Source organism: Pteropus alecto, unplaced genomic scaffold, assembly GCF_000325575.1.
Source record: "Pteropus alecto unplaced genomic scaffold, ASM32557v1 scaffold124, whole genome shotgun sequence".
Taxonomy (NCBI): Eukaryota; Metazoa; Chordata; class Mammalia; order Chiroptera; family Pteropodidae; genus Pteropus; species Pteropus alecto.
Window position 1 is genome coordinate 224808 of NW_006435779.1, and position 12873 is coordinate 237680.

Sequence of the window (12873 nt, forward strand, 5' to 3'; positions counted from 1 at the left end):
GGGTATCTAGGTCTCAAGCCCAGATGAACACAAGTTTTCTAATAGCGAGCTGGCCAGTATGCTTCTCCAGACCGAGGAGGGGTGAGTGTCCCATCCACTGAGATATGCAAGCAGAGGCTTGCGATGGGATGCCTCCCATCACAAGCAGGGGTCTCTTGTGATGGGAGGCATCACAAGCCTCATTCAGAGACCAGTGGGCCAGGGTGGGTGTTGATGACCCCTCTCCAATTCAGACGGGCGTACTGGGAAATGCTGGATGGGCATTAATAAAAAGATGCTGTGTGTACTGAGGAAGGTACAGTGTTATCTGGGATGTCCCCATGGGTTAAAAAACTAAATTTAAATTTAATTTTACATGTTAAAAAGCACATCATGTACTATAATCCCACATATTTATGTGTTTTTCTGTTCTTGATAGATACATGGCACAATGTTGACAGAGATTATGGGTGCCCAGCCCCCTTCACTTATGTACATTTTCTAATTTATCTAAAATAACACACTAAATCTGTAAGAAATGTTTAAGTAGACAGAGCAAACCCTCAGTGATTAAAACAGCATTACCTTAGCCAACCCCAGGGCATAAACACACCAGGAGAAGTGAACGCCAGAGTGTGTGACAACTCAAGGGCCTCCCAGCAAATGCCTCTACCCTATGAAGAACACCATAGCCGCTCGCTGCCCTGGACCCCCAGCCCAGGCTCTGGCCCTTATCCTCTCATGGAAAATCCCCATGGAGATTCTGGAGGCTGGAAGTTGTAATGCCCATCACCCTTGGGCCACAACACAAGGTGCACTCAGTCATCCATCCTCACAATTCTGCAAGGTGAGTGTGTTTATTAGCCCCATGGCAGATGGGGAAGCTGAAGCAGTAGGATACTAACAATAGTGAGCAAACAGCAGAGCCAGGATTTGAACCCCTCAGGCCCTGCCTAATGAGCCTGCATTTCCTAGAAGGAAAATGGTTTGAGCTCCTGGGGCTAATGTAGCTCATGAGGGCTTATTTTCAGAGAGGGTCATCAGAAGCTTCTGTAAATCTCAGATGCAGAGGTTCCTGAAGGATCCTTCTGCCAGCACCATTGATACTGGGACTCCCAGGCATTGAGGCTGGACTCAGGGCTGCAGTCCCACTCAGCGGCCTCTTGCAACCCCCAGCCTGTCTTATCTGCGATGCCTAACCCGGGGCCCCACGCTGCCTCTCAGACCCCCAGTACGCACTCGGATGGTGTCCATCACCAGGCCAGCAGTCATCATGCCCAGGCCCGACAGCAGAAGGGGTACCATGATCTGGCACGTGATGGTGAAGACGGTCTCAGGGAAGACTCCATAGGGGGACCGAGTGAGCTCACAACTGAAGCCTCGAAGCTTCTTGCCCTGAAAGCGAAACTCCAGATTCAGCTGGGTGACCACCATGGTCAGGCCGTCGACCACATTCCCAGGAGCAAGATGTCCAGGCCCAGGGAGCCCTCCGTCCTTTGTCCGCCTCACCCTCACCAGGATACGTTTCCTAAAAAATCCGTAAAGGTAGAGTGGCCAGGTGCCCTGCACCTAGGGAGGGTTCCCTAACTGCTCCTCAGCAGAGGACCAGAGCAAATAAGTGAGGAGAAAAGGCTGGTGTAACTCAGAGCCTCATTCAGGGTCTTGGCCAGCTCCTGCTGTTCATCAGCTCTCTGGAGATCAGGTTTTCTTCAGAGAGTGGCTGCTACGTCAGCCAGGACCTCCCTCGGCCAGCTGCCACAAGGAGGATCACTGTCTCTCGGCACGACCTTGACAGCATTCAGCCCTCCGGCCCATGCTGGCGTGGGCCGAACCCAGATAAACAGAGCCACGTGAGACCTGGCCTTGGTGAGGGCCACACAGAGGCCTGCCCACCTCTGCATGCGTGCCCTGGGCGGCCTCTACTCTTGGCAGATAAGGGCCTGGAGAAATCTCAGCATGAAGGACCCACTCCTTAGACCGGGTCTACAGCCTTCTGAGGGTCTGCAGGTCCCCAAGAAAGAAGCCACGTCCTAGGGTTACCTCAACTTCGATGTCCAGGGGCTCATGGCCACACGAAGAAGCTGTGTTCACAGAGGAAATACAGCCTTGTCTTTTCAAGGACCCAGGAGATTAGTAAATGTGCTTCAAAAGGGGCCATACTCTCATCTGCTACAAAGGTAAGACCAACCTGGCCCAGAGGAAAAGGGGCTAGGGTGCTGCCTCTAACTCCCAAGGATTCTATTGTTGGGTGTGCCCACTGTGCATTCCACAGGTGCCAGGGACAGAATGTCCAGGCCTGAGGGCAGATTGGAGCAGGGATCGAGGCCAGCAGAAGCCCAAAGCTGCGGACCCCAGGGGACCTCACCTAGATCAGGCCCAGGTCTAGGCCTCACCTCTGCTCCCGTTCCATGGCCCCTTGGGCACTTAGTGGGTTCTCCTGTCTATCCCATGCTCAAGTCCCATCCCCTTAGCCTGAAGTTCATAGCCCTAACCAGTCTAGATTTTACTGACCTCCCCAAGTGTATCCCCTTTCTTTGCTAACTTCAGCCAATGTCTCAAATAGCTGTTTCCCTCAAGCCCCAGATATTCCTCTCACTATATCTTTCTGTTCATTTACTCATTCACTCAATAGATATTTTTAAGCCCCTCCCAGAATCCAGATATAAGAAGTGCTAAACTTCTTCAGCACTGAGAGTTGGAGTTCTGTCTCTTCTCCTTCAATCTGCTGGACCAGCAGAACACAGTGGAAGGGATACTGTCAGTCTGGTTCTGGACCCAAATCTTGAGAAACTGACAGCTTCCATTTCTCATCTCTTGAGATGTTCATGCTTGGATACCCTACCACCATGCTGTGTGGATGCCCAAGCAGACACATGGAGAGGCCACACGTAGAGGTTCCAGCCAAGAGCCCCAGCTGAGGTGCCAGTCGACAGCCAGCAGCAACCCTCATGTCATGTGAATTGTCTTGGGCTGGGTACAGTGCCTACCTAGCAAGCCATCCCTTGAGGATGCAGCATTGAGCAGACGGTCATTCTCTGTGAGACCTACCCAAACCCTTGCAGATTCGTGATCAAACTGAATGACTGGCTTTAAATAAGCCATGAAATATTGGTGTGATTTGTTGCATAGCACTAGATATCTGGGACATTTGGGGAACCTCATCCCCACCCTTGACTTTACTCATCTCAGATAAATCAACAACTCCCAGACCTCTCTCCCCAGCCCAGATCTCTACCTTGAGCTATTAAACTATGTTTACCCCATTGAGGAGAAGGACAAGTACCTCAAACTCAGTCTTTTGTGATCATTTCTTCTAAACCTCTATCCCCAAGCTTCTAGCCTCAATGAATGGTTCTGCCAGAAACCCAAACTTCACTCTGACTGCTCCTCCCCTGACCACCTCAATTCCACATCCTTCATCATGGCCCTTACTTCCTCCTAACAAGTCTGCCCACCAATAGTAACACAAGCTCTTCACACTAACATCCCACGATACATCTCAAAGTCACTTGCTTGTCCAAATGTCATCAGTAATGTCAAGTCATTACTTGAGAAAGTCAAGATTTTGTGGCCAGGCATTCGAGGCCTTTCATAATTTGAGGGAAAAAAAGGCATCCATTTGGCCCTCTGCTCTTTCTAGTCCCTGGTCATATACTGCACATCACAGAAGGAACTTCCTGCAGACCCTCCCATGAGCCATGGCTGTGCTCACACTGTTCCTTCTGCAGACTCCACTTATGGCCCAGGCCAAACTCCTGCATGGCTTCATGGCCAACTGAGGCACCTCTTTGTCTTTGAGGCCTCCCCAGCTTCCTGGCCATCTCCTTCCCCAGAATTTCCAAAGTACTTTTTCTGAACCTCTCTGAAAGCAAGTTCACTTCTACCTAACGCTAGCATGAATCGCACATGCATGTACTCTCCTCCCTTCCTGGACTGTGCTCCTCTTGAGAATGGAGTCTGGTAGATTCACTGCTACAGAAGAGAAATTATTTATTCATTTACTCCATAAATTAGTACTTAAGGCCTAATATTTGCCAGACTCTGGTCTAAGTGCTGTGGTGCATATGTTAGTGGAACAGACATATCTTAGAGCTTTCCAGTGTAGTAGATAATCATAAAAATGAGAATGTAATAATGATCTGTGAGAAATGCTTAGAAGGAAAGCCAAAGAATGAGGAGAGCATAGAGCAGAGTTAACTACACACAAGAACACAATGACCAGCAAATAAATGAACAAATGAATGAAATGACAGATTTTCAGTTCTATTCGTGTAGCTTCTCAATACCCTTTCACAATGAATTATATCATGTTCAATCACCAGACTCTCAAAATATCTCCAGGATGTTCACCAGCAAGGATTGCCTTCTACAGGCCCTGAAAGGTTTGCCCAAGATCATACCCCAAGTCAGCATCAAAGGCAGGACTATGACTCCTGACTCCCAGGGCAGGCTGCCTCCACTGCCCTTTCTGCTGTCCACTCTCCGCCCCTTCCCCTGTCTGTTGCTGCCTGCCACCTGTGGTTTAGGTCCACTGGTTCAAACAAGAGTCTGAACCAGTCGGAGGCTGAGACAAATGATGTATTTCTGAGAAAAGAGTTGCAAAAGTTAACTGGTTTCAAAGACCTAACTAGTTTAAAACAGAACCCCTCTCAGTGGCCTGAGTGAGACACTAACCATACCACTTCCAAGACACACAGCGGGAGAAATCCCAACAAGTGATCACTTTCTTCTACTTTTGGCAATTCCTGTGATTTCTTTATAGTTTTGAATGTGATCATACATCATAATACAATCTATAATTGCACACAGTAGAACCCTGAACCATTTTCATTAGTACAGAAGACATGGAAATAGACAATCATTTGCATAATTTCATAGATTCCTGATTAAGTTATAAATTATAAAAATGTTTCTCATTTTTGTTTAAAAAAATCAAATGAGAAATTAAGATAAAGACACACACTCACACGCACACACATACAAGCAGTAAAAAGTTCAGAAGGATATATACAAAATCCTAACAGTGGTTACCTTTGAGTGGCAGAATTACAAGTGACCTTTATTTTATAACTTTCTGTACATTCTCTTGTGGTTATTTGCTTTTACAACCATCAAAACATAAACTGTCATCAAAAATAAATAAAAGATATCATGTGAGAAAAATTACTTCCCCGTGCAACTTGAGAACAAAATATGTCAACACGGTTTATTGGGTCATAATCTAGAAAATCAAGAATGTAATTTTAAAAACCATTCAGTAGCACAGTGGAAAAACTCGAAGAGCTTAAACTAGATTCTAGGGCTGCACCAGGCAGCAGTTGAAATCTGGGTCAAGTATCGGTGGTTTCTTGGGTGGCCTGTAACAATTCCCTGCCCTTCTGTTGGCCTCTAACCCACCCACAGCCCCATAACTTGAGGGGTGGGACTACATCAGTGGTTTTCAGTTCACTATCCATCAGAACTACCTGGGAGCTCCTGAATGTGCAGCCCCGGCCCCAGTGCAGATCGGTGAATCAGAGCCCCAGGCTTGCGACATCAGAACCATTCATCTATTCCAACTCCTTCGATTTTTAGGATGTGTGTCATTGTAGAACAGTTAGGTGGGTCCTCTGAGAGTGGGCAGAGGGCTCTAGAATGCGCATCGCCATTCCTAGCTTTCACTTCTGATTCTTCAGTGGGAACTGCTTATTTTCCCAGAAGCACACCTTCAAAACGGCCTACTATTCTTTTCATGGGTCACCTTGAGCCTGGACTAGTTCAGAGCCAAATGGTCATTCTTAAATGCCTGAATTCTTCCCCACCCTATTAAGTTCTCAGAAATTGAGCCAATTACATTTTTAATAACAGGAATGGTTCTTTATTTTCTGCTTCTGATTTGACTAGTAGAACCCACCCATAAGTAAAAATGAACTGAGTACTCGCTTCCACCCCCTCACCAGCCTACTCTCATGCAGTTTCTCCAAGCAGCTCCTCCAATGTTACTCAGGCCTCACTCCAGTGTCTCCTCCTCAGAGAGGCCTTCTCTGGCCTCCCTCTCCAAGGCTGAGGCATATCACCCAGCTTTATTGTCTTCATAGCCTTTTCTGCTACCTAACATTGACTTATGCATCTGCTATCTGTCTCTCTCCACTTGACTGTGACAGCCATGAGAGCAGGGACTGGTGGTCGTGTCCACCACAACATCCAGGGTAGTGCCATGGCACACATACACGTGTTGCATGAATGAGTGAATGAATGAACAAATAAAAAGAATCACAGAAATAAAGAGAAAAAGAAACCCAGTCAACCTTCTACAGGTTGAATGGTGTATAAAACCTAAAATTATATTATGATTTGCTGCCTTGACATCTGGTAAAACCATGGCCTAACTGCAACTTCCCCTCCTCTTGCTGCAACAGTAGATAAGGTCCCCTAGCTAAGCAACCTCCTTATCAGGAGTACTTGGTAGCTTCATGATTATCTTTGAGTAGTGGATTTTAGTTCCTGCCAGCCAATGGAATTATTCAAACAATACTATCTCACCTCCCACAGTAACCAGCACATACTTCAACCTATTGTTACCACAGGGCCTGCCTCCCACAGCCCCTGGCAATTTGCTCTGCTCCCCAGTACAGCTCCTGTGTGGTACTGCATGGTAGGCAATGTCCTTCTCCCTTGCCTGTGAGTACACGTTCAGCCATCGCTATAATGCTAGGGCAGGGATCCCTCCCTCACCAATGAGGTACAAAAGAAGAGATCAAAACAACAGTTAGCATTATGAACAGGACTGACCTAGGACACCTGTCAACTTTCACTAACTGCTCTTTGCCTGACATGGTGAAGGCTGCCTGGGATGGAGCCACTAATTGCTGGCCAGCAGGTACATTAGCTTGTTCTATATTGGGTCATCTCTCCTGGGGACTGTCAATCTTCACCCATCCTACAGTATCGTCCTAGCCCCCAAGGCAAGACCTATTATTAAATGACCATATCCCAGAGTGAGGTGCCTTTGGGTACCATCTGTGTTTGGCAGGTGCTCTCTAGCACTTCTGACATCTAGTCCGACTTACAAATTGGCTTGACAAAATAAGATTCCATGGACATCCCCCTCCCCCACACCATTAAAAGAATTAATACAGCCCAATGTAAGCTAACACAGGGCCTTCAAGGATTGAAAATTTTCATACAAGACCTAACTTAGTGAAGGCATGATTACCGCCACCGTTTCTTCTTTTAAAAGTCCAATTTGGCCTGTTCTTAAACCTGGAAATAATATAGGGTGTTTCACCACAGATGACCACAACCTTAATGCTATAATTCCATCCACTGAGACCCCCATTCCTTATATCTAATGTTATTGAGATTACTGACTCCATCCAATCAGTAACCAGTAAATATTTTGCTACTACAGATTTGGCTAATATGTTTTGTTCAGTGCCTATTTCGATAGCTTCTCCACCACAGTTGACCTTCAACTCTGAAAGGACATAGTATATCCTTTCCAGGCTTCTCATAGGGTACCTCGCCAGCTCTGCCACCACACAGACTTTGCAGGCAAGATCTTAACTTCATGCACTTCTCCAAGAGCACAGGTCTGACATTACACTGAGAACATCCTCCTCCAAGAAGACTCACTTGACGCACTCATTAAGGACATCCAAATACTCACAAAAGAATTCACAAGAAAAGGATGGGCCATTACCCTACATGTGGGGCATGGCCTGCCACCTTCGTCAAATTCCCAAAAATTTTTTGGTAAACTGAAGACAACTCTATCCTGACACTGTCAAAAAACAGCTATTGATCTCTCGGCATCCACAACATTAACACAAGCCCAACATCTTTTAGTCCTTTTTGGATTCTGGAGGTAACACAGTCTTTACCTACAAGTTTTACTTATGCCCAATGATGCTGTCACTCGCAAAGCAGCCTGCCTTGAATGGGCGGTGCCAACAAAAGGCTCCAGAATCTGTCCAACTTAAAAGCAGGCACTCCTATCAGTGCCTTCAGAGACTTTCACTGCAGAGAGAGGCTTTTGCAACCTTCACCCAGGCATCTTGGAGTCTCTGGGCCATATAGGATAAGTCGCCAAGAACTTATGATACAAGAACTCTCTTTGCTCTCTTCACCCGCACTATACAAAAGAAGAGCAACTGCTAGCTGAATACTGAGCACTCCTGAAAAGAGACTCTCACAGACCGTCCTGAGACCCTCTGTACCCAGCTGCCCATTGAGCTTTTAGAGACACAGCTACCTAGGCCTCCTTAATACAGGAAGGAGCAACACCTGGGAGCTCTGGCATATCCCACCTGTAGGAGAGGGTGGCCTCCTCTGTCCTCAGTTTCTTGCCAGATGTCAGAGTAGGTTACCTCTTCCCCAGGCTCCTTGGCTACATGGGGAGCTCCCTTGAGATCAACTGAGTAAGCAGTATTAACCTAAGAAATGTCCAGACATATGCTAAGATGACATATGCTAAGAAGCAAGATATCAAATGTTCCTGAGAATAACAGTTTTGCAGCTTCTTTTATGCATTAGAAATTAAGGAGGGAACAGAAAGATTACCTGGAAGTGAGATAAAGCAAGGTGGGGGATTAGATTATAGCATAGTTAACAAGATTATATGCCCTCGAGAGGGTGGATACAGCTTATTTCAAAGGTGTGTTAACCTAGATGCACAGAAACAATGGACAAGGATTGCTTAAGGCAAAGATAAACCTTTTACTAAATTATATGCCTGGGGCGTGACTACCCATCACAACCTACTCAGTTAGGAATTTATGATCAGATCACCCTGTAAACTCCTGCTGAGGGGATTGATAAATCTGGCATTGATTAATGCGGATTCATGCTTCCTGGGGATACACACTCCTTGTACCACCACTCCTACGGGTCCCTCAACTGCAGTTATTGGCCACAAAGGGGAATACATATAAATTCACACAGGGCCCTCATTCCCTCCTGGTCAAGAGCATGCTTCACTTGTTAGGGAGGCAGTTCATCTGCCCCTGAGAAGTTCCAATCACAACCGAGGTTTAAGTTGGTGTCAAAGCATCAAAGGTCAGTGTGGTGTAAAGCCTAAAATTAGTAATATGTACTATTGTGACATATGGGGAAAAGCAGGCAGGGCCTGAATAGCCTAACCACATGGCCCCTCCTACTCTTTTCATGGGAACTGTGCCTCCTTATCCCTGAGTAGCGGGCTCTAGTTCCCTGCCAGCCTGTGAACAAGCCAGTTACACCCTCCTGAAGAAACCAGAGGCTCCCCTACACTTCTAACACCACACAATACCTCCTACAGCCCCTTCAGGTTTACACTGCTACCGAGTGCACCCTCCTTTGAGCCCTGAGTGACACAGTGGCCTCTCTCAGGCTCTAAGTGCATGTGATTGATAATATACTGTTGATCTCAACTGTCCAGTGTTAGGTGCCTGTGTTTTCAACCATCCCTACAACCCTAGGGTCAGGATCCCTCCCTCACCAATTGGGAAAAGAGAAGGCAATCACAAAAGGCTAGTCTCATCTTCTGGGTTGCCCAACCCAGTCTCCAACCTCTTCCCTCACAAAACTCCGTAGCTCCTTGCCTTTCCCTTTAGCCAGTTTACTTGTCCTCCCTGTCTTTCTAGGCTGCTACATGTCTTTACTAAAAAATGTGATCTTTCCTCTTTATCTCTATTCTACGCACGTGGGGCCCATGGTTCTTGACCACTCTGTAGACCAACAGATGTCTGAGGACTGCCAGTTTGATTTTCCGATATACGTAACACAATGAAGCCGACTCATGACAAAGAGTGGAATTCTGTCTTCTTCATATGAACATGTCCCCTAACCTCATAATATATGCTGCCTTGTGTGGGCATGTAGCAGCTGGAGAACTGTATAAGAGGCAGCTTCTGTTTCTAAGGAGGACATAGGCTCAGAGCCTTAAAGGAAGACTATTAATCTGATATATATATATCTCACAGCAAGAAATCCACCAAAAGCAAAGTCAAGGGATAAATGACCTTAATATATAAAGAGCACTTAGGTATCAATAAAGAAAAAGATACCCATAGGGGCAAAGAATATAAATAGAAATATCCAAGGATATTCATCCTCCCTCACTCATGATAAGTGATGCAAATTACACTACAATGCACATGGCTGGCAGCCCTTGACCATGGCCTCAATGTAACTGTAAATCTTTACTTCTTTAAGATAACTTTTTTCCTTCTCTTTCTCCTTGATTGAAACTGGCCTTCTGCTCACTTGCTTCTTTTCTTTCCTTATCCTTCCATATACTGGACAACCACTCCCTTAATCATTACACCCTTAGGTCAGCATCAGTCTTAGGAACAAAGCCTCAGGTCCACCTACCACAGATACAAGTGTTTCTGTCAAACTAAAGATAACATCTTGCAGCTCCACACTCATGAAAGTAGAACAACCCTACTGGCATCCCCTTGAAACCAGACAGAAGACACCATGACTGATATCAGGACCTGATGCAATGGTCAACTGCCTTTTACCCTAGCCCTGACCAATCAGTAGAGCCCATGATCCCAACTCTCTTAGCTACCATGACTGAATTTTCCTCTATATAACCTATCCCCTAGAGGCCATTGGGAAGCCAGGTCTTTGAGTGGTAGCTCACCTGTGTCTCTGGGCTTGGCACCATTTCCTTAAATAAACCACTACTTTCTTTGCTGCAAACTCCTGTCTCTTTTGGCTTTGACGCATGCAGACAAAATGAACTCCTTGAATTCGGTAATACCAAAGATCCTTGCTGCCTGTACTGACACTCTTGTGTTATCCCTTCCCTCAAGCGTGGGCTGAGCTTAGCGACCTGCTTCTAGCCAAAAGAAGCAAAGATGTTGCTTCTGTAATTAGGTTACTAAATACAGCGATTTTTGTCTCGCTAGCAGACTCTATTTCCTTCTCAGACCACACATTGATGATGAAGCAAATGCCACGTTGGAGACGTCCACAGGGGAAAGAACTGAAGGTGGCTTCTGGGCAATAACCAATGAGGAACTGAGGCCCTCAGTCCAACAACCTGCCAGGAGCTGAATCCTGCCCACATCATGTGAGTGAGCTGGGAGGATGACTACAGCCATGGCTGACGCCTCAACTGTGGCCTCATGAGAGATCCTGAAGCAGAAAACCCAGCTAAATTGGATCTCAGCCCACTGCAACCATGAGATAATAAGCAAGTGCTCTGTTATGTGGCTCAGTTTTGAGATCTTGTTACACAGCAACAGAAACTAAGACAGTGTACAATGAAAGGCAATTTCCCATCTAACGGAGAGTGAAAGATCAAAGAAGCTGAAAACAGACTATTTTGATGAGTATGGTGTTAGAAGGAGTATGACTGGTCCCACCCCCAGGGTAGGTGATCTGGCGATGTCTATAAAAGTCACAAATACATGTACTCTTTGACCCAGCAAATCTATTTGCAACAATGTATCCTACTCATGTATAAAATGTCAAGGTTATTCAATGCAGCATTTATTAGGATACTATTTTAAGCTGCTCTTATTGGCTGAATTGTGTCCCCTCAAATTGAAGTCTTAACCCTCAATTCCTCAGAATACAACTGTATTTGGTGATAGAGCCCTTAAAGAGGTAATTAAATCAGAATAAGGTCATTTCGGTGAGCCTTAATCCAATATGACTGGTGTCTTTAAAAGAACAGGAAATTTAGACATAGGCACACACATAGGGAAGACCATGTGAAAACACAGGGAGAAGACAGCCATTTACACACCAAGCAGGGAAATCTTGGAAGGAATCAGGCCTGCTGACACCTTCATCTTGGATTTCCAGCTTCCAGAACTGTGAGAAAATAAGTTTTGTTGTTTAAGCCCCACAGTATATGGTACTTTGTTATGGCAGCCCAAGCAAACTAATAAGTTGTTAAATTTAAAAACACATGAGAGGGAAGTGGTTAAATAAATTCTGGTATATCCATATGATAGGATACTGAACAATCATTTAAAAAAAGAAGCAACTCTTAATATATATATAAAGAATAATCTTCAAGACATATTGTAGAGTTAAAAAAGCAGAGGGTTCAATGATTTGAATATGCCACCACTTGGGTAAAAGGGTGAGAAAAAACATACAGAGACAGACGAGTAGATATAAAAACTCGCTTGAACATGCATAAAATAGCTTCAAGAGAAAATACAACTACCTGGAGCCCACTGGTTGTCTCTAGGTAGACTGGGGAGCTTTGTCCTTGTGCACACTTGTGACACTTTTGAACACTGAACCAGATAAATGTTTTACCTTTTCCAGGAAAAAAAAATTAGTAAAAAAGTTTCAGTCTCTACTCTCAGGCAGTTCACATTCAAACTATGTAGAGCATCAGATCAATACACAAGGTGAAAGGAGATGGCAAATATCCCATCAGCTGTAGAAGCAGTGTCCCACATAAAGGTGAAATGTTAGGCTGGCATCTGAAGAAAGGCTCCATGAAAGACTACCTATGTAAATGGGATCAGGGAGGATGACAGGAGGCCTCTCTACTTGGGGTTGGTGGGAAGGAAGATACAGGGAGGGGAGGAGACAACACAAGTGAGGAATGCCAGCACCGAATGGGCGGAGCTGTAGGATGGGGGCCACGCTGGCACCGAGCCAGTGGGGCACCGCTGCCCCTTTTCATTCTTCTCCACAGAACACAACTGCACAAAGGAACCCACATCACAGGGCAGGTGACCCTCTTCTCTGCTTAGCCCAATCAGGCCAAGCCAAGTATGGCCATTCCATTCCCTCTGCCAGTGCTTGATTTTGAAGTGGACGTGCATCAAATCTGGCCAGTGAGAAGTTGAGCGCTCTGTTGGGGGCTCCTAGGGAAGTGTCCTCATGCTTAAGCAGGAGGAACCAGAACAGATGTTCCATTCTCATCTCTCTGGACATGATGTGGCTGTGAGGACA

General features: G+C 45.8%; 1 protein-coding gene across 24 annotated transcripts in view; it reads right to left on the minus strand.

Annotated features, from left to right (window-relative positions):
- Positions 1–12873, minus strand: part of SLC41A3 (solute carrier family 41 member 3) — a 99573-nt gene that overhangs the window by 66533 nt on the left and 20167 nt on the right. For 10 of the 24 annotated variants that reach the window (XM_015588999.2, XM_025046457.1, XM_015588998.2 and 7 more), the window contains one exon: positions 1219–1374. The exons of the other annotated variants lie outside the window; for them this stretch is intronic. In XM_015588999.2, the coding sequence (XP_015444485.1) occupies positions 1219–1374 (156 nt within the window). The remainder of the gene's footprint in view (positions 1–1218; positions 1375–12873) is intronic. 24 annotated transcript variants of the gene reach the window in all.